General features: G+C 43.1%; 1 protein-coding gene and 1 long non-coding RNA gene across 3 annotated transcripts in view; one reads left to right on the forward strand and one right to left on the reverse strand.

Annotated features, from left to right (window-relative positions):
- Positions 1–25,140, forward strand: part of POLH (DNA polymerase eta) — a 36,389-nt gene that overhangs the window by 8,606 nt on the left and 2,643 nt on the right. For both annotated transcript variants that reach the window (XM_084755152.1, XM_084755151.1), the window contains exons 4-10: positions 512–729; positions 8,783–8,952; positions 11,708–11,811; positions 14,227–14,346; positions 16,414–16,537; positions 17,730–17,795; positions 23,048–23,217. In XM_084755152.1, the coding sequence (XP_084611278.1) occupies positions 512–729; positions 8,783–8,952; positions 11,708–11,811; positions 14,227–14,346; positions 16,414–16,537; positions 17,730–17,795; positions 23,048–23,217 (972 nt within the window). The remainder of the gene's footprint in view (positions 1–511; positions 730–8,782; positions 8,953–11,707; positions 11,812–14,226; positions 14,347–16,413; positions 16,538–17,729; positions 17,796–23,047; positions 23,218–25,140) is intronic.
- On the reverse strand, positions 739–8,773 carry LOC311582237. Its single transcript, XR_014774044.1, has 3 exons — positions 7,817–8,773; positions 6,271–6,875; positions 739–5,687 (listed from the first exon to the last, which is right to left on the reverse strand). It is a non-coding gene; the product is annotated as an uncharacterized lncRNA (long non-coding RNA).

Below are 25,140 nucleotides of genomic sequence, written 5' to 3' on the forward strand. Positions count from 1 at the left end.
GGCAGCTCACAACTGTCTGTAACTCCAGTTCCAGTTCTGACACCTTCAGACCAATGCATATAGAATAAAATTAAATAATTTTTTTAAAAAGCAAATCTTTAGTAAATCATGAGCAATTGTGGATTTCAGATGCTTGGGAATAAGGATATAGGTCAGAGAGTTTAAATACCTAGCAATTCAAAATCATTTTAATAATTAAGATATTATGTTATGGGGCTGGAGAGATGGCTCAGCAGTTTAGAGCACTTTGAATTCCCAGCAACCAGATGGTGGCTCACAACCATCTATTATGAGATCTGGTGTCTTCTTCTGGTGTGCAGGCACACATGCATGAACAACACTGTATATGTAATAAATAACTCTTTAAAAAAAAGATACTAGGTTATTCCATCTCCATGAAACCACTAGTTACTTGCTTATGGATATTCCTGTTCATTATGGGAAGAAGATGGGGTTGACAGTCACAAGGTTTTATCTACTTACTGCCTGCATATATGATCCTTATACTTAGGTACCGGGAAGCGAGTGTTGAAGTGATGGAGATAATGTCTCATTTTGCTGTGATTGAACGTGCCAGCATCGACGAGGCTTATATAGATCTGACCAGTGCTGTGCAAGAAAGACTTCAAAAGTTACACGGTCAGCCTATCTCAGCGGACTTGCTGCCAACCACTTACATTGAAGGATTGCCCCGAGGCCCTGCTGCAGAAGAGCAGACTATGCAGAAAGGTACCTCCATAGCATCGCACTACTTCTGCTTCCTGCTTTGTGTGGTTGTGCAGACTCTTTTTAGAATTATTGAAAGGAAACTTTTATGCCACTTGTATGTGCCATAAAAGGATATACAAATCCTCTTGACTTTCTGGAAATTTGTATGAAAGTAAATCTCTCTACATAAATAACTGGAGCAGCTTACTGTTCCCAATGGGAGGTTGAAGACTGACGGCTTCCTTCATCTGTAGGTTCATTTATATTATTGTCATTTAGTTTCTTGATTTCTTCAACAATAAATGGAATGAGCTTTTTATTTTTTTATGTATTCTGCCTGCGTGCTGTCTTTGTGCCACATGTGTGCAGTGCCTTAGGAGGCCAGAAGGCTTGGATCCCCTGGGACTGGAGTTACTGATAGCTGGGAGCTGCTCTGTGGCTGCTGAGAATTAACCCTGGGTCCAATGGAAGAGCAGCCAGCGCTCTTACCTGCTGAGCCGTCCCTCCTGCCCCAGAATGAGCTTTTAAAATGGAGGCCTTAGGAGTAGGGAGTTGACTAATTCAAAATTTCTCCTCAGAGTAAGGGGTCTTTCCTTCCATCTTTTTTCCTTTCTTTTATTTACTTTATATTCCAATCACAGCTTTCCCACCTTTCTTTCTATGTTGCCAAGGCTAGCCTCAAATTCTCTATCCTTCTCCCTCTGCATTGGAATTACTAGGATTACAGGCTGTGCTACCATGTGGGTTTGAGGCTTTTATTTTGTTTTGCACTGGAGACAAACCCAGGGCCTCCAGCGTACCAGCAAATGCTTGTCCTCTGAGTACATCTTCCAACCAAGTGGGAAGGGTTGAGGTGGATGGGCCTGCGGTACTGTTCTGCAGACACTGTGACCAAGACAGTTACAGAGGGGATTAGCCTGGCATGGTGGGCATGCCTCTCATCCCTTTAATCCCAGAACTCAGGAGGCAGAGGGATCTCTGTGAGTTCGAGGCCAGCCTGGGCTACACACAGAGAAACCCTGTCTCGGAAAAAAAGCAAAAGAAGGAAAAAGAAGAAAGAAAACAGAAAGGGATTATTAGTTTACAGTTTCAGTGGGTGAGCCATGGCCATTATGCGGAGCAAGCAACAGTCGGGCAGTCATGGTGCTGGAGCGGTGGCTGAGAGCCTACATACATGTTGGACAACAACCACGAAGAAAAGAGAGCTAGCAAGGAATGTCATGGGCTTTTGAAACCTCAAAGCTAAACAGTTCCACCAACTGGGGACCAAGCACTCAAACACATGAGCTTATGGGGGCCATTCGCATTTGACTACCACAGCACACATGGGCACTTAGTGCCTTGTGACCTGAGCTCAGTCCCTGCACTGTGAAAGGAAGAACTGACGTGTGTGCTTTGTGCTACCCCTTCCCCTGACCTATAAAATAAATAGTTCTTTTAAATGGGGGGGCGGGCACTAGAGAGATGGCTCAGTAGTCAGGAGCACACACTGCTCTTACAGAAAGCCCACATTTGCTCCCAACGCCTGCATCAGGCAGCTCACAACCACCTGTAGCGCCAGCTCTAAGGGAAGTGATGCCAGCTTCTGGTACCAACACTCACATGGGCAGTCACACACAGATACACACAAGTGAAAACAAATAATATTTTTCTCTTTTAAATTTATTTTTATTTCATGTGCACTGGTGTTTTGCCTGTATGTATGTCTGTGTGAGGGTGTCAGATCCCCTGGAACTGGAGTCACAGGCAGGTGTGAACTACCATGTGAGAGCTGAAAATTGAACCAGGGTCCTCTGGAAGAGCAGCCACTGCTCCTAATTGGGAGCCATCTTTCCAGCCCCACAAATACTTTTCTTTAAGAGTTAAAGTAGGGGGGCTGGAGAGATGGCTCAGAGGTTAAGGGCACTGACTGCTCCTCCAGAGGTCCTGAGTTCAATTCCCAGCAACCACATGGTGGCTCCCAACCATCCATAATGTGATCTGATGCACTCTTCTGCAGGTGTATGTGCAGTCAGAGCACTGAATACATAAAATAAATAAAATCTTTATAAAAAAAAGAGTTAAAGTAGTTCAAGTCATAAATAAAATGTGGGTGAAACAGGATGAGTTGTAGTGATATGAGAAATAATTTTGAAGTGGGCTCTGTTGACTGCACAGTGGAAAATGAAAGAACCAATGTTACTTTCATTCTAAGCTTTGAATGAGAACACAGGATGTTGGGAGAGAGAACCTTTGAGGAAGAAGATATGTTTAATTTTAGTTATGTTTAGTTTGTTTGGTTGTTTTTGAAGACAAGGTTTCTAAGTGTAGCTGAGCCTGCCTCTGCCTCCCAGTGCTGGGATTAAAGGTGTGTGCCACTGTGCCCAGCCCTTGTTTGAATTTGCATGGAATGATAAACGTGAGAGGAGTTACTGTCAGTCAGGTGGTGGCAGGAGAGAGTGGCACCTAGGGCTCAGTGAGCTTAGGGGTAGAGACAAAGGTTTGCAGGCATCCAGCATAAGGAAGTTGATTGTTACAGTAAAAATGTATGGGCTCAGCCTAAGATGCTAAATAAAGACAGAGTCTGAAGCGTACTTTAAAGCTGCTAACACAATGCTCTGGGCAGAATCTAAACTGATACAAATCTATTCCTAAACTGTGGTAAACACACTACTCTAAATGATATCTAATACATATACCCAAGCATTTGCTACTGTGATGCTCCACTGGCCATTCTTCCCTTAGTCTTCCTACACCAGTCAACTGTCCCTCTCCCCAACTGCCAATCTTGCTCCTTCTCCCCCCAGCAAGCCCCGCCTTCCACTTCCTGTCCTTCTGCCCAGCTGATTGGCTAAACAGCACTTTATTGATGGCTGATACATCCACTCAGCATTCCTCCACAATTCCCCTTTTTAGTCTAATTAAAAAAAAAAAAACTTTTACCTGTACACTTATATCATTACACCAATATACAATATACATACACAAGAACCACAAAACAATTGTTATATTTATGTTATAATGTTTTGCTGTCTTCAACCCCATCAGACACTTGAGAAGGAATAAAATTAATTAGCTGAGTAAATAGGAAGTGCAGATTAGCAGCTTCCAAAATGGGGGGAAAGTGAAAGAGACACATTACTAACTGAACAGTCACTCGAAACTCTTTAACACATTGGAGCATCATCTTCAGCCTTCTGGCCCAGTTTATCTGACAGACACGTTTGTGAGGCAGGGACTATTGAGGACTTACCCTGTCTTGCCAGAGCTAGACCATCAGCTTCACCTACATCCAAGCTTGCCCATTTCAGGCAGAATTCTGTCTATGGCAGAAAACAAGGACATTTTTGCCCAGTGGCTGGTTTGCCACATCTGAAGCCATCTCCATGAGGAGGTTCTTCGATGCTCATTACCTTCTTTGAGGCTGGCTGGGTGTTGCCAGGAGTCAACCTGTCTCATTTTCAAAGAATCCTCAAAACAAGATTTCTTTAAATGCCATACTCTGTAGGTCTCTGAGGTTTTTGAAGACTTAATCTAAATATTTTACCTTGTCTATTAAACCTAGGATGTATAGTCTTGTGATAAAATTGAATAGTACAGTGAATTACAAATAAACTTATTTTATATCACTGTCTAATATTCTATACCAATGAATTAAAAATAGCCTTGTGAGTAACAACTAAGGTGTTAAGTTGAAGAGTAGATTCAATAATCTACCTTTGGTCCTATCATTCCTATATACTTCTATATTCTCAGAAAAATCCCTGAGTCCAACCTCATTCTCTTCTGAATAAAACCAATAACAATGCAACCAATTCCCAATGAAGATAAACATCCATGGCCCAAAATCTTACTCAACCCCCCTTTAAGGCAAATGGGACGGCATTCTCTTTTTAAGGCTTCTATACAGGGGCCTAAATAAAACTAGGAAAATGGTTAAACAAGCTGAGATAGCATTTGTGGTCCAGTCTCTAAATGTTGAGAAATTCATGCTTAATAAAAGTCCTGTGTGGGACGATCTGAAATGCTGGACCAATTGGAATCAGGAGCTTTCTCCAAAGCTGCCCTGGGAGATGTTCTGTTCTGATGACCAACAGCAACCAAAGCAGTTGTGGATGGAACATGAGGAATACAGGATGTCAGCATCTCAGCATGCTGGAGGATGAATCCTGTCGGGTCTGATCCAGCATCAGTGTCTGGTCTTTAATTCTGAAATTATATAATTCTCACAAGCATTATACAATTCCAAAACTATAAATACATGAGGTATGCAGGATGCACAAGCATTATACAATTGAGGCTAGTACTGTACTTTGAATTCATGTACGTATAGACTGACTTAAGTCAGCTGTCTCCCTTTCATCCAGGTCTGTTTTATTTTGGCCTCTTTCAAAAAGGAAGTATAATATTGCCATTACCAAAGACCATACAATCATTATTTAATTGAAATCAAAACAAGATTGTATAGTTCTTAATGTCCTCCTCTAGGCTCTGTGGCACCTGATGGATAGATTGGGCCGCTACCTGTCTCCCGAGGAAATGCCTTTTAGAGACAAGCCGGTTGCCTGAGCAAAAGAAGAGAAGGCATTAAGGTTGACCTTTTAAGTATGTGAATTTTAGCCTCTGAGTTTTGGGGATCTAACTAGGCTGAGGTGTACTTTGTCACCTTCAAATCTTCGGTGTCTTTTTGCATCTGGTGTGACCACCACCTGTCCCCCGTGAAAGCAGCTCAAGTTTAGAGGAATAAGCCAGCTGCCAGAGCAGTGACACCCTAACTCCACAAACAAAGGCTTTTTGATGTGGGAGGCATGCAGTTTGCATGTCTGTTTAAATCCTAGGCTGTTTTGCAAGTAACTTACCAGCAGAGGGGTCACACCCTGTGGAGACCAGGCTGGTCCAGAACTCAGAGATCCACCTGTCTCTTTCTCCATTGTGTTAAGATGAAGGGTGTGTGCCACCACCACCTTGCACAAATATTTCATCTCAATTCCAGTCAAAATCTAAAAAATTTTAAGTAACATTCAAGAGTTATTGAAAAAAATCTAAATATTAGGTCAGTTGTACCAATTTAGGCTTTAGTAAGTGAAGCCCTGTCCACCATTCTTTTGAATTAGTTATTGTTAATTCGCCTAAGTGGACCATTTCCAAAGAGAGTGGATAAATACCTTGCAGCTTATAGGTTCTGAATTTCTGCTGCTACCAACTCTGTGGAAAAGAGTTTGGTACCTTCTTCCCTTCTTATTGTTGGTAACTTAGCCTGGCATCTCTCAGCTTTCTGCCTTTCTCCCTGAACAACAAAAGCCAAGAAAAAGCCAGTAGTCTTCTGCCATATAGACTTAGCTCTTAGGGAGCTATTCCCCACCACCAAACCATAACAAAGTATCCTTTTTCAAGGATATGGACACAGTACATATGCTGGGCACCATTGTTACAGTAAAAATGTATGGGTTCAGCCTAAGATGCTAAATAAAGACAGAGTCTGAAGCTGCTAGCACAATGCTCTGGGCAGAATCTAAACTGATACAAATCTATTCCTAAACTATGGTAAACAAACTACTCTAAACTGATATCTAATACATATACCTAGGCATTTGCTACTGTGATGCTCCACTGGCCATTCTTCCCTTAGTCTTCCTATACCAGTCAACTGTCCCTCTCCCCAACTGCCAAACTTGCTCCTCCTCCCCCCCAGCAAGCCCCGCCTTCTACTTCCTGTCTTTCTGCCCAGCTGATTGGCTAAACAGCATTTTATTGATGGTTGATACATCCATTCAGCATTCCTCCACAGTGGCACTTAGGGCTCAGTGAGTTTAGGGTTAGAAAGATTTGCATGCATCCAGCGTAATGAGGTTGAACCATAGGACTGCTAGTTCACCAAGTGGGGAAAAGAAACAGACAGGAGAAACTGGTGCTCAGTTGCCATGGTAGCGTGCTGGCGGAAGACATGCGGCGATGGGGAGAAGCGAGAAGCGGCAGTCTTGGATGGGCAACAAGGGCTTCCTTCTGATGCTCATCTCCCCTGTGTACTCTGAGCATACTTTGTGCCCTACACACCTACCTCATTGCTGCCTCTTTAAACCACCATGTCTATATATTTCCTATGTATCCACTTCCTTTGCTGTAGAATCGTGTTTAATCCCTTTAACTGAATTTGTGAATGACCGTTAAGGTCACCGTCATGAACAGTCCTAAAGTGAGAGTAAAGATGGTTTTGGTTGGATGTTAAACTATTCAAATAGAATCGTTCTCTAAAATAATGTAAACATTTGTTTTGTGGAAGTTAAAGTTTGAGTAAATTATGGATGTTTTTGAGTTTTATTTTTGTTTTTGAGACAGCCTTATAGCTAGGCCAAGCTGGCCTTGAACTTGCAGTGATCTTCGTGCCTCTGCCTTCTGAGTGCTATGGTTATAGTTGTGCCCTATCATCCCCAACAATTCTGAATATTTTCTAATGAGGAAAGAGTGTTCAGGAGGAAGTTTAAGGACCCAGACAGTGGTGCCAGATGCTTTTAATCCTAGCATTTGAGAGACAGAGACAGAAGGATCTCTGAATTCAAGGCCAGCTTGTTCTACAGAGTGAGTTCCAGGGCAGCCAGAGCTAGACAGAGAAACCCTGTCTTGAAAAAACAAACAACAAAAACAAAAAAGAAGAAATGTAAGGAAGAAAATTTGAAGAAATATACTTTTAAATCATTGCTAATGGGCTGGGAGAGTAGATCAGTGGTAGAACATGTACCTAGCATGTTTGAACCATGGAGTCCAGCCTTAGCACTACAAAAATCAATAAATTGTTATTGAAGAATGATTGTTATTGAAGAATGATTGTTAACATAAAATATTTGCTACACATTATCAATATAAGTTTTACCCGAAGCTGAAACTTAGGCTGCTGGAATTGGCATGCTCTAATGTGATTGGTCTTCTAAGCCCTGTGTCCAGGTCTGCTGGGACGTCTCAGCAGGTAAAAGAGCCCCCTGCCAAGCCTAACAGCCTGGGTTTGATCCCTTTCACCTATGTGTGGCTGTGCACATGCAGACAAAACAAATAAAATGAGGCTGGAGAGATGGCTTGCTAGTTAAAAGCACTTGCTGTTGTTCTGGGGAAGCTGAGTTGGGTTCCCAGCACTCACCTTGTGAGCCTCACAAGCACCTGCAGCTCCAGCTCCAAAGCATCCAAACTCTCTTCTGTCCTCCAGGTGTCTCTGCACATGGCATACACTGACAAATAAAAGTGAATTTTAGGATAAACATGTATCTAAAGTACTTGAAATCAAACCATTTTTTGAATTTGTAGGATATTTGATCACACTGTGAATGGTGACAGTGTGTTATTTACTGGGGGAAAACCCCTGGTTTTTACTTGTGGTGTGACAATGCACTAACACACACTTTTAATGCAAGAGCTTTCTGCTTGAATGTTGTAAACAGGAGTAAATCAAGTCAACCCTAGGTAAGAGGTAGAGCAAGCCTCCAGTTGACAGGAAGTGAATTTAGGATTATTAAGAAAAAACTATAGAGAGGAAGAACAAGTCGGGGGACACAGAGAGAGGCACACATAGGAAGTGGAAGGGAAGGACAATTCAGTTTGAAGGGCGTTGTTTGGAGGATTTTCTCCTGGGATGTAAGCTGAGGGAGAAGGTCAGCTGGGAGCTTTCTCTGCCTCTCTGAGCTAGCAAGCTTGCACCCCAGCATCTGGCTCACAAGTCTTTATTGTAAAGTCGAACAATTAGGAATTTGTTTTTAAAAAAACAACACCAACAACAGAGTGGTAAACATAGTCATGCGCTGCTTAACGTTCGGAATAAACTCTGGGAAATCTGTCACTGGGTGATATGATCACTGTGCAAACTTAGAGAAAGCTAGCTAGTGTACATTATGTTCTAAGGCCATATACTATCATATATGTAGTCTGCCCTTGAGAAAATGTTACATGTTTCATGACTGAAAATCACTAATGAAACAAAAATACGTCAGCTGGGGCCTTTAATCCCAGCACTCCAGAGGCAGAAGCAGGTGGATCTCTGTGAGTAAGACAGCCAGGGCTACACAGACAAACAAAACAAAAACTGTCTAACTGTGATCTCAACTCTTTTCAGAGGATATTCGAAGACAAGGCCTACTTCAATGGCTTGGTTCTCTTCAGATTGATGACTCCACCTCTCCTGACTTACAGTTGACTGTGGGAGCAGTGATCGTGGAAGAAATGAGAGCAGCCATAGAGAGAAAGACTGGTTTTCAGTGCTCAGCTGGAGTTTCCCACAATAAGGTAAAGGCTGATTGTAGACCACAAAGAGAAACATCGACATTTTAGTAAAGTATGGCAAGGATATTCCTGAATAGTTAAAAGTCATGTTGAAAAAATAAATAAATAAAATAAAAGTCATGTTGAGAGCCAAGAGTGGTAATGCTTCCACTTGGGAGGTGGAAACAGGAAAACATGGCGGACTGGAGAGAAGGCTTAGTGGTTAAGTGCACTGGCTGCTCTTCCAGAGGACCTGGGTTCAAGTTCCAGCACCCACATGGCAGCTCACAGCCGTCTGTAACTCCAGTTCCAGGGGACCCAATACTCTGGCCTCTGAGGGCACTACATGCACATGCTGTACAGACATACATACATGCAGGTTAAAAACTCATACACATAAAATAAATGTTTTAGGACTGGTGAGATGGCTAAGTGGGTAGGGCACTTGTCACCATCTTAAGAACCTGAGCTCCATCCCTAGAGCCCACATGGTGGAAAAAGAAAGCCAGCTCCTTAGGCTTTCCCCTGACTTCCACAAACGTGACACCCCCTTAAAAGTAATGAAAAAAACCTTAAACAGACGCCTTTAATCTCAATACTCAGGTGGATCTCTGAGTTAGAAGCCAGCCTGGTCTGCAGAGTTAGTTCCAGGACAGTGGGGCTACAAATAGGGAAACCCTGTCTTTAAAACAAATGAAAACTTAGCTAAAATAAAATCTATGTTGAGACTGAAATTAAAGCTTAAGTAGTAATATTGCTTAAGTATTTTCCTAAGCAGAAGCCTGAAAGTTGACCAAAAAATATCTTTTTTTAATGACTAAACTTTCTGTGTAGAAAAATGGACGCAGGGCCAGGTGTGATGGCTCACGCCTTTAATCCCAGCACTCAGGAGGCAGAGGCTGGTGGATCACTGTGACCTTTTATATAGCCTATCTCTTTTATTTTCACTTGCTTTATAGTTGTTGTTTTGTCTTGTAATTTTTGGCTTTTTGAGGCATGGTCTCTTGTCGCTCGGGCTAGGCTCAAACTTCACTTTCATCAAAGACAACCCTTATCCTCCTATCACTACCTTCCAAGTCCTGGGATTGCAGCCATGTGCTGGTACACTTGCTTTATTGTTTTTTTAAATGGAATTGCCTGGATATTTTATGCTTTTGTCTGTTCCTTGTATCCATATCCATGTATATGTACATGTCTGTGTGTATGGATGGATGCAGCTATGTGTGTCATAACCTAGTACCCCTCTGCTGTCTCTCTCTGAACCTAAAACTAGATTTTTTTTAAATTTTTAAAATTTTTTTTATTTTTATTTTTTTTTTTGAGGAGAGGTTGCTAGCAGCCAACAAGCCCCCAGGTCTTCCCCTTCCAGTATTTGCAGGATTATGCCCAGCTTGTTTCACAGGTGCTGGGGTTCAAACACCAATCCTCAGGCTTTAGAGCAATGGGGTCAATAAGAGAAAAACAGGGAGGAAGAGAAACAAAACAAAAAACAAACAAACAAAAAAAGGAGCAGTATTCCAGGAGCAGAATAACTGATTTTTCTAACCCACGGTGGATAACATGCTCAGGAATTGAGCATAGGGCCACACTGCTGCCACCTTATTCCCCCTCGAATACAAGAATAGAAGGAAAGTTGCTAAGCTGCCCAGCATTTTTTTTTTTCTGGCTATATGGAAGGAAGGGAAATAATAAGACTAATATATATAAGTCATACTAAGTATTGCCTAATTAAGGTTACTAAAGAATTTTACTAATATCTGGGCATGGTGGTGCACACTTTTAATCCTAGCTCTTGGGAGCCAGTTGTATCTTTGTGAGTTCCAGGCCAGCCTGGTCTACATAGCGAGTTTAACAACAACCAGCACCAGCCAGGCAGTGCTGGCGCATGGCTTTAATCCCAGCACTTGGGAGGCAGAGGCAGGCAGATCTCTGAGTCCGAGGCCAGCCTTGTCTACAAAGTGAGTCCAGGACAGCCAAGGCTACACAGAGAAACCCTGTCTCGAAAAAACAAAACAAACAAAAAACCACAACCAGAGCCACAAAATAGAGACAATTTATTAGTCAGCAGTTTTCAACCTGTGGGTCATGACCTCTCTGGGAGTTAAACAACCCTTTCACAGGAGTCAAATATCAGATGTCATGCATATCAGTCATAACAGCAGCAAATTTTCAGTTGTAAAGTAGCAATGAAAGTAATATTCATCACAGACCATGTCTTGGGGGGGGCGGTAGAAGACTCTTACAAGTGAAATTAAGGAATAATTATATTATATATAGATGTGTATTTATATGTCTACAGGGAGTAAACATTTTAATTTCATGCCTGTGTCTGTTGGGTAGTCAGGACCAGCCTTGAGCTCCTGGTCTTTCCACGTTCACGTCCACATGTCGGGATTGCAGGATTGTACTGTCATTCTTGGCTATCTTAGCATTTTCATATTTATATGAATAAGAAGTGAATCTTTACTTTCTTCTCTGTTTTTTAAATCTTTTGTGAGAAAAATCTCAAATAAATGGAAAAGGGAAAAAATTGACTTGAGGAAAACTGGGGATGAGTATAGAGAGAACAGTGAGGAAAATGTTTTTCCTAGAGGATTCTGTGGAAGACAGAGCTTTTGAGATGGTCTCAGTTTCTAGCTATATTTGACTTTCATGTGGGAACGATTAGGATGGCTCTTAAGCTTTGCCTCTGTGTATGTGTGTGCTCGCTTTAATATTCATCAGCTATCTGTAGCTGCTGCAACAGTATTGAGGATCCTATCGCTCTCTGTTCTTCCAGGTCCTAGCAAAACTTGCCTGTGGACTAAACAAGCCCAACCGCCAAACCCTGGTCTCTCACGGGTCAGTCCCACAGCTCTTCAGCCACATGCCAATTCGCAAAATGTAAGTGTTCAGGGAGGGCCTTCAGTCTCATCTCATCCAGGTGAAGATCTCTGCTTGTGTGTCTTTTCTGTTTCATAAAGGTTTGGACTCAGAGAAAGTAGGTACCAGTCAGAGAGGCAACACTGAGAAATCTAAGAATGACATGTAGGCTTTTTTCTAAACGGATTTTCAATTCAGAATTGTCTATGATATATACCTAATTCTGAATTAAAAAAAAAATCTGCCAGTATAGTGGTGTACACCTTTAATCTTAGCACTCAGGAGGCAGAGGCAGGTGGATCTCTGAGATCAAGACCAGCCTGGTCTACATAGCGAGTTCCAGGACAGCCAGGGCTATGTAGACCCTATCTCAAAACAACAACAAAAGAACTGAACCTTAGGCATGGTTATACATGCCTGTAATCCCAGCACCAGGAAGATAGTGACAGGAGCTTCAGTCATATATTCAAGGTAGTGAATACCTGGTCCCCAGGGCCGTATAGCCTGATCTACCAAAGGAAACAGAGGGGCCTGGGACGATAGCTCACTGGGTAAGAGCACCTGTTGTCCAAATATGAGGACCACACCAAATCCCCAGAACCCTTATAACAAGCCAGGTATGGCCGCCTGTGCATGCCCCTGTAACCTCAGTGCTGCAGAAGGAGGGAGTCCCATAGACCCTGAGTGGTGGATGGAGACGGAGGTTCCCTGGGCGTGGCTGACTGCCACCTAGCTCCAAGTACAGTGAGAGACCTGTCTCAAGGGAATAACTCCTAGAGTTATAGAACACCTAACATACTCTAGTCTACATGTGCACATATACTATACACACGCACGCAAGCACGCACGCACACACACACATACACATACCTCTATACCTAACTTCCTTTTAGATTTTTACTAAAGGTCTATTAAATATGTAACAAAAATTTTGCTTCTTAGCACCCCTTTAATACCCAGCACTCGCTGGCCAGAGGCAGGTAGATTTCTGTGAGTTCAAAGCCAGCCTGGTCTAGTGAGTTCCAGGACAGCCAAGGCTACACAGAGAAACTATGTCAAAAAAATTTTTTTCCCTTTTGGGTGTTGGTGGTGGCACATGCCTTTAATCCCAGCACTTGGGAGGCAGGTGGGTCTCTGTGAATTCAAGGTCACCCTGGTCTATAGAACAAGTTCCATGCAGCCAGGGCTACACAAAGAAAATTTAAAAAAAAATTTTTTTTCCCCTTCTTTTGGGAGGTTGTTGAGACAAGGTGTCGCTATACAGTCTAGGCTGGCCTCATCCTATCGTGAGTGCTAGGATTACTACACCCAGCACCACTACTGGACTCTGATGACCAGCTGCAATCTTACTTTTCTCTACTATCAAGGGTTTTGTTTGTTTATTGGGGCAGGGTATAGCCCAAGCTAGCCAGGAATTCACTATGCCTCCCAGGCTCACTGGGATTTAATCAGCCTGCTTCAGCTCACTGAATGCTTGGGGTTACAGATAGAAGCCACGTTACCTGGCTCAATCAAAGTTTTCAGATCTGCCAAATTACTCTGCAGTGAGGCGTGAGAACAAAACTGATCTGAGAAAGGTTTATGGACGAGAGGTGTGGAGAGCCAGCCAAGCACAAAGCAGCACGTAGACATAAAGCAGAAAGGAGGGAGGACGGAAGATGTTCTCAGTGAGCCTAGGGAGACAGCGCAGGCCTGAAATAGAGGCCTCGGGTGGCTCAGGGTAGACTGTAGGTTGCCGCAAAGCCAGCTGGAGAATACTAGGCATGGAAGATATTTATTTTGGGTTTAGAAATGTTTAAATTGGTGTTTGTTTGTTTTGCTTTTTTGTTTCTTTCTTTGGTTGGTTTTTCCAAGACAGGGTCTCATTATGTAGCTCTAGGTGTTCTGGAACTTACTATGTAGATAAAGCTGGCCTCAAACTCACAGAGACCCACCTGTTTCTGCCTCCTAAGTGCTGGAATTACAGGCGTGTGCCACTATGCCCTGCTGGTTTCTCATTTTAATCTCCAAATGGAATAGTAGGTTTTAAACAACTGAAATTTTTATATAAGAGAACAAGAAAAAAGAAGTTTTTACATGTAGTTGAGTTGATAACAAATCAGTGACCACTATTATATTTATGTTCATGTTAATCTTCCTAGGTCCCAGCTGAGGAGAATCATCTAGCCTTATGTTTTTGTGTTTGCATGTGCGTGAGTCCAGGCGTGTGGTCACTGTGTGCTGGTTAGGTTGGCTCTCGCCCTCCACAGAGGGCTGCAGGGATCCTCAGCACTTTTACCTGCGTAGCTACGTAGCCCTCAGCTTTGTGCTGGACATTTAAACAGTCTCTGATTTTTCTCTAAACCTCTTGGAGAGTTGCTTGGGGCAGCAGAATGCCTTTGTTTTGGTTAGCTGCGTATTTAAATGTAACCTATACATTCCTTCTCCTTTGTTTAGCCGCAGTCTTGGAGGAAAGCTAGGGGCTTCTGTCATTGAAATCCTTGGGGTAGAATACATGGGTGAACTGACGCAGTTCACTGAATCCCAGCTCCAGAATCATTTCGGAGAAAAGAATGGGTAAGTGATTTATATTGTTTTTCTTTTCTTTTTAAAAGTCTTAGTTTTGAAAGACAGGATCTTAGTGTGTAGTTCTGGCTGTCCTAGACTCACTCTGTAGACCAGGCTGGCCTTGAACTCACAAAGACCACCTGCCTTTGCCTCCTGAGTTCTGGGATTAAAGGCATGCGCCACCACACCTGGCAAGTCCCATGAATCTGAGATCTGCATAACCAGGCTGGTCCTATTTTATTATATTATATCTAGATCTAGTATCAGTTATGTTTGTTATTTTGCTGATGTTACATTCAGATTTTTGTGTTTCAGCCCCAGTAAGCATAAAAAGATGAATTGGTGGCTTGCTTGTTGGTACTTTGCAAAAAAATAAAAATAGTGACTTAGCTTTAGAAAGTAGGATTAGGGGCTAGAGAGATGGCTTAATGATTAAGAGCACTGTCTGTTCTTCCAGAGGTCCTGAGTTCGATTCCCAGCAACCACATGATTGTTCACAACCATCTATAAGAAGATCTGGTGCCCTCTTCTGGCCTGCGGGTGTTATATGCAGGCACAACATTGTACATAATAAATAAATCTTAAAGAAAGAAAAGTAGGGGTTGGAGAGATGGCTCAGTGGTTAAAAGCACTGGCTGCTCTTCCAGATGTCCTGAGTTCAATTCCCAGCAACCATATGGTGCCTCACAACCATCTATAATGTGATCTGATGCCCTCTTCTGGCCTGCAGGGGCAAAAACAGGCAGAGCACTGTATATATAATAAATAAACCTTTAGGGCTTGAGAGATAACTCAGTGGTTAAGAGTACTGCCTGCTATTTCAAAGGTCCTGAGTTCAATTCCCAGGAACCACATGGTGGTTCACAATCATCTGTAATGATACAATGCCCTCTTCTAGCCTGCAGGTGTATATGTAGGCAAAACACTGTATACATAATAATAAATAAATCTTAAAAGAAAAGAAAGTAGGATTAGTTCTCGCCATACCAATGTCTTATATTAGAACTATTTAAGAAGTGCAGGAGCCAGCCTGGTCTACACGCAGTGAGTCCAAGACAGCCAAGGCTACATAGAGAAACTCTGTCTCAAAAAAAAAAAAAAAAAAAAGAAGTAGTAAGTAGTATAGGAGCCCTGTCAGAGCTTTGGTGTGCTTAAAGATGCAGGTTCTCTCCTTCCTTCCTTCATTCTATTTGTTTGTTTATTATTTGGGATGGGTCTCAAGTACCACAGGCCTTGAACTCCTGATCCTTTTGTTTCCACCTCACAAGTTCTGGGACACACGTAGCTATTAATTTTACTTTTTTTCTGTTTTCAGTCTTGGGAATTGAAACTAGGGCCTTGTACATGCTAGACAAATGCTCTTCCATTGAGCCATGTACCCCATTCTCAATAATTTTCTCATGAAGAGGATAAAGAGCTAATGTAGGTATTTTGTTTTAACAATAATAATTAGGCAGCCAGGCATGGTGACGCATGCCTGTAATCCCAGCACTGGGGGGTTGGTGGGGTGGGGGGTGGGGAGGCACAGGCGCATCTCTGTGAGTTCGAGGCCAGCCTGGTCTACCAAGGGAATACAGGAAAGCCAGGGCTACAAGAGAAACCCTGTCTCAAACAGAACTAAACTAAGAAATAGTTAAGTAGCATGGTGGCTTATACTTATATTCTCAACCCTTGGGAGGCTGGAGCAGGAGGGTACCGAGCTGGAAGCTAACCTGGGCTGCATAGTTATATGCTTTTTATTTATTTTATTATTCTTAATTATGTGTATGAGAGGGTATGTGGACATGAATGCAAGTGCCCACAGAGGTCCCATGTGTCAGGCCCCCTGTAAGCTGCCTGGTGTTGGTGCAGGGAATCAAATTCAGGTCCTCAGGAAGAGCAGCATGTGTTCGTAGCCTCTGAGCCATCGCTCCAGTCCCTATATGCTGTTAAATAGGTGGGCATGGTGGCTGTCACTTGTAACCCTAGCAGGGTCACAATTCAAGGCCAGTTGAGTGAATAGTGACACCCTTTAGGAAGCAAATGAACAACAAAGAAAATAATCATACTTCCATCTTAATGTCTTTTGCTGGTTAGGTCTTGGCTGTATGCCATGTGCCGAGGTATTGAACATGATCCCGTTAAACCCAGGCGGTTACCTAAAACTATTGGCTGTAGCAAGAACTTCCCAGGGAAAACAGCCCTGGCTACTCGTGAGCAGGTAAGCAGGCCTCTCTTTTTTTTTTTTTTTTTTTTTTTTGGTTTTTCGAGACAGGGTCTCTCTGTAGCCCTGGCTGTCCTGGACTCACTTTGTAGACCAGGCTGGCCTCAAACTCACAGCGATCCGCCCGCCTCTGCCTCCCGAGTGCTGGGATTAAAGGCGTGCGCCACCAGGCCCGGCTAAGCAGGCCTCTCTTAAAAGGGACAGTGGGCTCTGAGAGCTGTGCTAAGTTGACTGGACTAGATAGTTGCCTTTCTTTTATGATATCAAAAGGAGTAGGGATTTTTTATGTTGAAATAACTAGTTTAGTTTGTCATTATTTTTCTCCCTTCAATCTAAAAAGGTATAAAATAGAAGTGGACGAAATGGACAGTGGAGGGTTTTTGTTTGTTTGTTTTGGTCTTTTTTGTAGGTAGGAACTTCAAAAACCTAATATGTCATGCCTCATTCAGTTTGGGTTCTTCCTTAGAATTGGAACATGGGAGAATTTACCCCGATGGCACCGTCAGGAAAAGTGAGGTGCAGGCCTTGGAGCCTGACATGTCTGTAATCGGGGCAGGCAGGAAGCTCAGGCAGTTGCGCTGAGAGTTCAGGCCAGCTGCAGTTGCAGTATCCTGACTAAACAAGTTGTGTGTGCGTTGTGCATGTGTGTAGACGTGCGTACCTTTACATGCATGTGCAGACACCACAGGACGGTATCAGATGTCCTGCTCTACTAACCTGCCTTATTCTCTTGAGATGATCTTGTCGAACCTGAAACTCTGCTGGCAGCCAGCAAATCCCAGGGACCCTCCTCTGTCCCCACACGGCATGGTTATGACAGGCCCGTGTGCAGCTATGCCTAGCCTGTGTTGTGGGTGCCGGGGACTCACACTCTTGTCTTCATTCTTGCAGAGAGCGCTCTTCTCTTTCTTCCTTGGTTGTTGAGATGGGTTTGTGCTGGGTAGCACAGCCTTGAACTCCTGATCCTTCTGCCTCAGCCTCGAGAGTCTGGGCTCACAGGTGTGCACAGCTCTGCTGCACGGAAAACCTCCAACTAGAGGAAGACAGAGTACTGAGATCTCCGTGATCTAGTTATAGGGATCCATTGGTGGACAAATCCACTGTCTGGATCTGTAGTACGGTTACTTAAATGAAAGATTCATATGGAAGATTAATTTCCTTTTTGATTTGTTTTGCTTTTGCTTTTTAGGTGCAGTGGTGGCTCTTGCAGTTAGCCCTGGAGCTTGAGGAGAGACTAACCAAAGACCAAAATGATGTAAGATGTCCTTTCTCTATTAGTCTTTGGGATTTAAATGCTACCTGCTCCTTACCCTGTGGAGAAGGAACACAGGGAAAATAGAATCAGCCTAGGGAATTTTAAGAAAGTTTCTTTTGGGCTGGAGAGATGGCTGAGAGGTTAAGAGCACTGGATGCTCTTCCAGAGGTCCTGAGTTCAATTCCCAGCAACCACATGGTGGCTCACAACCATCTGTAATGTGATCTAATGTGACTATTTTACTTTTTTGGGGTTTTTTGAGACAGAGTTTTTCTGTATAGCACTGGCTGTCATGAAACTCTCTCTGTAGACCAGGCTGGTCTCCAACGTAGAGATCCACCTACCTCTGCCTTCCTAGTGCTGGGATTAAAAGTATGCACCACAATGTCTGGTGAAACAAATTTATATTTAAATTTTTGTTTTGGTTTGTTTTTCAAGACAGGGTTTCTCTGTGTAGCCTTAACTATCTTGGACTCACTTTGTAGACCAGGCTGGCCTTAAACTCACAGAGATCCACCTGCTTCTGCCTCCTGAGTGCTGGGATCACCTTTTACCACAGGCCTATAAAGCAGAGTACATTAGGGGTAAGAATGCAGCTTAGTTGGTAGATTGGTTGTTTAGTGTGCTCAGAGTTCTGAGTTTGATCCCTAGTCTCTCACAAATACCACCAGGGGTTAAGATCATCACTGACAAAACAAAACAACCACACAAAACAACAACAACAAAACCCTGTCGTTGGGCGTGGTGGCGGACGGTTGGGAGCCGCCATGTCGTACTGGAACTGAACCTCTGCAGGAGCAGCCAATGCTCTTTGCCACTGAGCTGTCTCTCCAGCCCCTTAATAGTCATTAAAAAAATAATAATAGCCGGGCGTGGTGGCGCACGCCTTTAATCCCAGCACTCGGGAGGCAGAGGCAGGTGGATTCCTGTGAGTTTGAGGCCAGCATGGTCTACAAGCGAGTCCAGGACAGCCAAGGCTACACAGAGAAACCCTGTCTCAAAAAACAAAAAAGCAAAACAAAAAGAAACCAACCTGTCAGTCGGTTGGGGGTCTTTGTAACGGTCAGGCCTTCCTCTAATCCTGCCCCTCTCATCTGCCTTACTCTTGTATTTCCATAAATTACTTTGTATGTTTGAGGGAGGCCAGAGGACTGCCTTCTGCTCTGTCCTCCTTCACGTAGGTTCCAGGGTGGAGCTCAGGAGCTCAGGAGTTCAGGCTTGCACGGCCAGCACTTTGCCTGCTGCGCCATCTTGCCAGCCCCATAGTAGGAAGTTTTGAGTTCTTATTTATAAGTTTTTTTGTTTGTGTCTTGGTGTGTGTACATATGTGAGGGTGCCTTTGGATCTCTTAGAGCTAGAATTAGAGATGCTTGTGAGCTATCTGACATGCTTGCTTTGAACCAGCTAACCCTCTTATCTGCAGCGTCATCTGCAGTTCCCATAGTGGAAACTCTAATGAAGAAGTATTAATCAAACATCAGCCATCTGACAGTTTCTTCTCTTTCTGATTAACTTTGTTTTGAGATAAGGTCTCACTATGTAGCTTTGGCTGGCCAAGAACTCACAGTGATCCACCTGCCTCTACCACCCAAGTACTAGGCATCTTTAAATTTTTTTATTTATTTATTTTGTGTATGAGTGTTCTATCTGCATGTATGCCTACATGCCAGAAAAGGACATCAGAATCCAGTATAGATGGTTGTGAGCTACCATGTGGGTTGCTGGGAATTTATCTGATGAGCTGTCTCTCCAGCCCATGCTAGGCGTCTTGAACCCTTCCTTCTGTCTCTACTTTACAACACTAGGATCAGTATGGTCTACCCCCTGCCCTGGAATAAATATATAAATATATATATAATAAATTTTTATCTTATGTTCAATGGTGTTTTGCCTGCATGTATGTGTGTGTGAGGGTGTCAGATGTTGGAGTTACAGACAGTTGTGAGCTGCCGTATGGGTGCTAGGAATTGAAACCAGGTCCTTTGGAAGAACAGTCAGTGCTCTTAACCGCTGAGCCATCTCTCCAGCCCCCTATATTCTATACTCATAACGTACATCCATCTAAAGTGGGCAATTCGGTGGCTCTAGTATATTCTAGAGGTGTATAACTACAATCGACTTTATTTTTTGTTTGTTTGGTTTGTTGTTTTTTGGGGGTTGGGCTTTTGTTTGTTTGGTTGGTTTTGTTTTGTTTCCAAGACTGAGTTCTCTGTGTAGCCTTGGCTGTGCTGGAACTCCTCTGTAGACCAAGCTGGCCTCCAGCTCAGAGATTTGCTTGGCTTTCTGCCACCTATAGCTGGGATTAACAGTGTGTGCCAGCACAGCCCGGCTGTTTGTGTTTTTAATTTTTGAGACAGGCTCTCACTGTATTCCTAGTTGGCCTGGATGAAACTCATCCTATATACCAGGCTGGCCTTGAAGTGACAGAGATATGTCTGCCTCTGCCTCCTGAGTGCTGGGACTACAGGCCTGTGCCACCACATCCAGCTTTACAGTCAACTTTAGAATATGTTCATTTACTCTCAAAAGAAATTATGTACCCATTAGCAGCCACTCCCCACTTTTTCCCTACTCATCTGTAGCCCCAGGCACCCATTTAAATGATAGTGTACACATTTCATCCCATACTATAGGAGCTGATGAAGGGCTTGACCAGGCCTCAAAATAAAGAAAAAAGTCCTGGATGTTTCATATTACTAAAATAATGCAGTATATGGCCTTTCACTTTGTTCACCCATATTATAGCATGTGCCGGTGATTACTTATTTGTATGGATGGATAGTTACTGGTGAATGGATATTTGCGTTATTTCTACCCTGGGCATTATCAGTAATGCTGTAATGAACGTTTTCATCTTAAGAGCACAATTACTGGGTCACATGGTAACTTTAGCATTTTGAGAAATTAGGCAGGCTGTTTTCTGTAGTGGCTTTTTGTGTTATATCCCTGCTAGCAATATGAGGGAGAGAGACAGACACAGACATGTGAGTGCAGGTGTCTGCAGTGGTCAGAAGTGGCCACTGGATCCCATGGAGCTGGAGTTCCAGGCAGTTGTGAGGTCCCTGGTGTGGGTGCTGGGAACTGAACTCTGGTCCTCTGCAAGATTTATATGTGCTCTTCACCACCAAGCCGTCTCTTGAGCTGACTCATGATTTTTGTTTGCTACTTTGTTTTCCTTTTTAATGAAGCACAAATATCCCAGTGTTCAGGGCCATGCTGGTCTTCTCTGTCTAGTTCCAGTTTTAGTCTCTATGGTGTTTAAGCTGAACACTTGACTTTCTCATAGCTAGACACATTTTCATGTGTTTTTTTTTTTTGGCCATTTGTGCATCTTCTCCCTAGAGATATGTTAATTTTTCCCCTTATAACCCTTGTTTTGTGGGTGGCAGAGACAGAAGATTCACTGAGGCTTGAAGGCTGCCAGCCTCATAAGGGGAAAAGGCAAGGTGCAGTTCAGTGAGAGACCCTGTCATAAGGGACGAAGGCTGACAGCTCTAGAGGATGCTTCGTGTCCTCTTCTGGCTGCCACATGAGTACATGCATGTGCATATAAACTCATACACAGAACACACACACAGACCTTTTCTCAACCAAAACTTCTTTGTAATTTGTATTCTCTCAAGATGCAAACCTCAGGACTGGAAAGATGACTTTAAGAGCACTGGCTGCTCTTCAGGAAGACCCATATTCAGTTTCCAGCACCCACATGCAGCTCACAACTCAGTTCCAGGGCTTCTGACACCCTCACACAGATATACATGCAGCCAAAACACCACTGAACATAAAATAAATAAATAAAGATGCATGTCTCTATAGTATGTTTTGTTAATTACTACCACCCCATATAATTTTGGATATTCTCACTAGTATCTTTTGACTTTGAAAAGAAGCCTTACATAAGCAGGGCGTGGTGGCACACCTTTAATCCCAACACTTATTCTTTTTTTTTTTTTTTTAAAGGTTTTTTGAGACAGGGTTTCTCTGTGTAACAGTCCTGGCTATCCTGGACTCTCTTTTGTAGACGAGGCTGGCCTTGAACTCACAGAGATCCACCTGCTTCTGCCTCCCAAATGCTGGGATTAAAGGCGTGCGCCACCACGCCCGGCCTGGTCCTTATTCTTATTCTTTAAACAGCAGGCTTTTGTCCTAGTACTTCTTTTTTTTTTAATAGTTTTTTCTGATTTATTATTATTTTATGTCCATTGGTGTTTTGCCTACATGTATGCTTGTGTGAGGGTGTTGTATCTTCTGGAACTGGAGTTACAGTTGTGAGCTGCTGTGTTGGTGCTGGGAATTGAACCTGTGTCCTCTGGAAGAGCAATCAGTGCTCTTTACCACTGAGCCATCTCGTCAGCACCCTCCTAGCACTTCTTTATACAGCCATCTGAGAAAACTTTGCAGAATAATACCTCTAGAGACAGCAAACACTCACCTTCAGTCAAGTGGGAGATTCTGAATGCTACACTCAGCAAACAGCAGTCAAGACCACTAGGCAGAGTAGATAAGATGAAAAGTCTATGTAGGGTTTCTCTGTGTAGCCTTGGCTGTCCTGGACTCACTTTGTAGACCAAGCTGGCCTTGAGATCACAGTGATCCACCTGCCTCTGCCTCTCCCAAGTGCTGGGACTAAAGTTGTGCACCACTACCTCCCAGCCTGTGGTCAGGTTTTCGTTCAGAAATTATTATAGTCTAGGGTCTGTATTGTTGTATCCCTTATAGTACTGGACCCATTGTCCTATGCTTGGTAAGTGTTTAGTATATGTTTGTATCTTATAGAAGTACTAGAATAAATAGCCTTAGTTTTTAGTTTAGTAATTTTTAAAAAATATTTATTTTATGTATGAGTGCTCTATTTGCATATACACCTATGTGCCAGAAGAGGGCATCAGATCAGATCATAGATGGTTGTGAGCTGCCATGTGGTTGCTGGGTATTGAACTCAGGACCTCTGGAAAAACTTACAGTGCTCTTAACCTTTGAGCCATCTCTCCAGCCCCTAATTGTTTTTTAGACAAGGTCTTACTATATATAGCCCTGGCTTACCTAGAACTTGCTTTGTAAACCAGGATGACTTTGAACTAACCTCCCTTAACCCCAAGTGCATGTAAAGGAGTGACAATGCCTAGTTACTAGAGGAGTAGACCACCATGCCCAGCCTTCTCCTTGGCTTCTAAATTGAGTTTCTAAATCATTCTCTCACCCTGCCGATGTTCTTAGTAACTGTGGCTGCTCTCATCGTTTTCTATCCACAGAACGACAGGGTGGCCACTCAGTTGGTCGTCAGTATTCGTGTGCAAGGAGACAAGCGTCTCAGCAGCCTGCGTCGTTGCTGTGCCCTCACTCACTATGATGCTCATAAGATGAGCCAGGATGCATTTGCTGCCATCAGGAACTGTAACACTTCTGGAATCCAAACTGAATGGTGAGACTCCTTTTTTAAGTTTATCTTTAAAAAAAAAAAAGGTGGAGGGTGCAAGGCAGTAGTGACACAGGCCTTTAATCCCAGCACTTGGGAGGCAAAGGCAGGCAGATTAAGGCCAGCCTGGTCTACAGAGTTCCAGGATGGCCAAGGCTACACAGATCAATACTGTCTCAAAAACAAAAGAGCAAAAATCAAAACAACAACAACAAAAAACAAGGTAAGGAAGATAATGAAAATGAGGCAGTTCCCATTTGCAAGATTCTGTTTTTGCTTGGGTTTTTTGTTTTAGTTTTTTCCTGCATTAGGTGCATTCTGGTACCCAGGGGTGTATCAGTAGCCAGGAGACAACATGAACCAGTACCATTCCTACCTGTACCGGCTTGCTGTATTCAGAAAAATGACTGCCTGTGCTTAGGAACTTCTTGACCAACTACTTGATTGTACTTTAAAAACATCTTTCATGATTTTTATTCAGAAAATTTTAGTCTAGGAGTTTTGTGGGGGTTTTGTTTTATCTCTTATAGTACTGGTGCTTAATAGGTCTTTACTATGCATTTGTATTTTATATAAATAAATACTAGAATAAATAGCCTTAATGTTCGCTAATTAATTATTTCTTTCTGTGAAAGACAAGGGCTTGCTGCCTACGGTGGTACACGCCCTTAGTCCCAGCACTTGGGAGGCAGAGGCAGAGGCAGGCGGAGCTCTATAAGTTCGAGGCCAGCCTGTCTGCAAAGCAAGTCCAGGACAGCCAAGGCTACACAGAGAAACCCTGTCTCGAAAAAATTAAGACAAGGTCTTACTATGTAGCCCTCCCCTTCTGGACGCTTTGGGAGCAGGAAATGGAGCCCAGAGTTTCTTGTGCATAGGCCAGAAGTCTACTACTGAGCTGATTTCTGGCTCTTTTTTTATAAAATTATGTAAATTCTACTGGTATTAGAATGCCATGTTCATTAGAAAATTTCACCTCTGTTGGACATGAAACATAGCCAAGACACAATGGAATCATGTTTTCTGTCCTGAGACTGATTGTCATCGCAGATTTTTAAGATAGGAATTCCTGTATTCCAAGTGATGCAGCCAGAGAGGACTTTATGCTTGTGCTCCTCCTGCCTCCACCCCAAGCGCTGAGATTACAGGCTGCTCCTATCACACAGCTGGTTTGTGAGGTGCTTGAGATTGAACCCAAGGCTTCATGCATAGGAGGCAAGCACCCTACTTTTACTGAGTTATAGCCCTGAATTGGGGTCCTGAGTTCTGTCCCCAGTTCCTGACCCCCATCTTCTATCCTGACCCCAAGAAAAGCAAGGTATATTCAAACTAGTCTTTTTTTTTTTTAAGATTTATTTATTATGTATACAATGTTCTGCCTGTGTGCCATAAAAGGGCATCAGATCTCATTATAGGTGGGTTATGAGCTACCATGTGGTTGTTGGGAATTGAACTCAAGAGCTTAGGAAGAACAGCCAGTGCTCTTAACCTCTGAGCATTTTCTCCGGATCCTCAAGCCAGTCTTGATGGCACATGCCTATAATCCCAGTACTCAGCAGGATCTGAGTTCAAATTCATCCATGGCTATATAGCAAGATCTTGTCATAAGCCGGGCGTGGTGGCATGTTACAATAAATTTACCTGTTTGGCCTAGAAAGCTGATAATTCACACAGAGGCTAAAACTTACTTTAAAGCTGCAAGCACTACGCCAAGCTGATTCTAAATTGATACTATTCTACTCGTAAACTATATAATTGCTTATCCACAGATTTTAACGTTACACAGACGCAAATGATAACTGTGATACTATGTGATACACACGCCTTTAATCCCAGCACTCAGGAGGCAGAGGCAGGCGGGTCACTGAGTTCGAGGCCAGCCTGGTCTACAGAGTGAGTCTAGGACAGCCAAGGGCTACACAGAGAAACCCT

The sequence above is a fragment of the Acomys minous genome (assembly GCF_964271855.1).
Source record: "Acomys minous genome assembly, chromosome: 13".
In the NCBI taxonomy this organism is placed as follows: Eukaryota; Metazoa; Chordata; class Mammalia; order Rodentia; family Muridae; genus Acomys; species Acomys minous.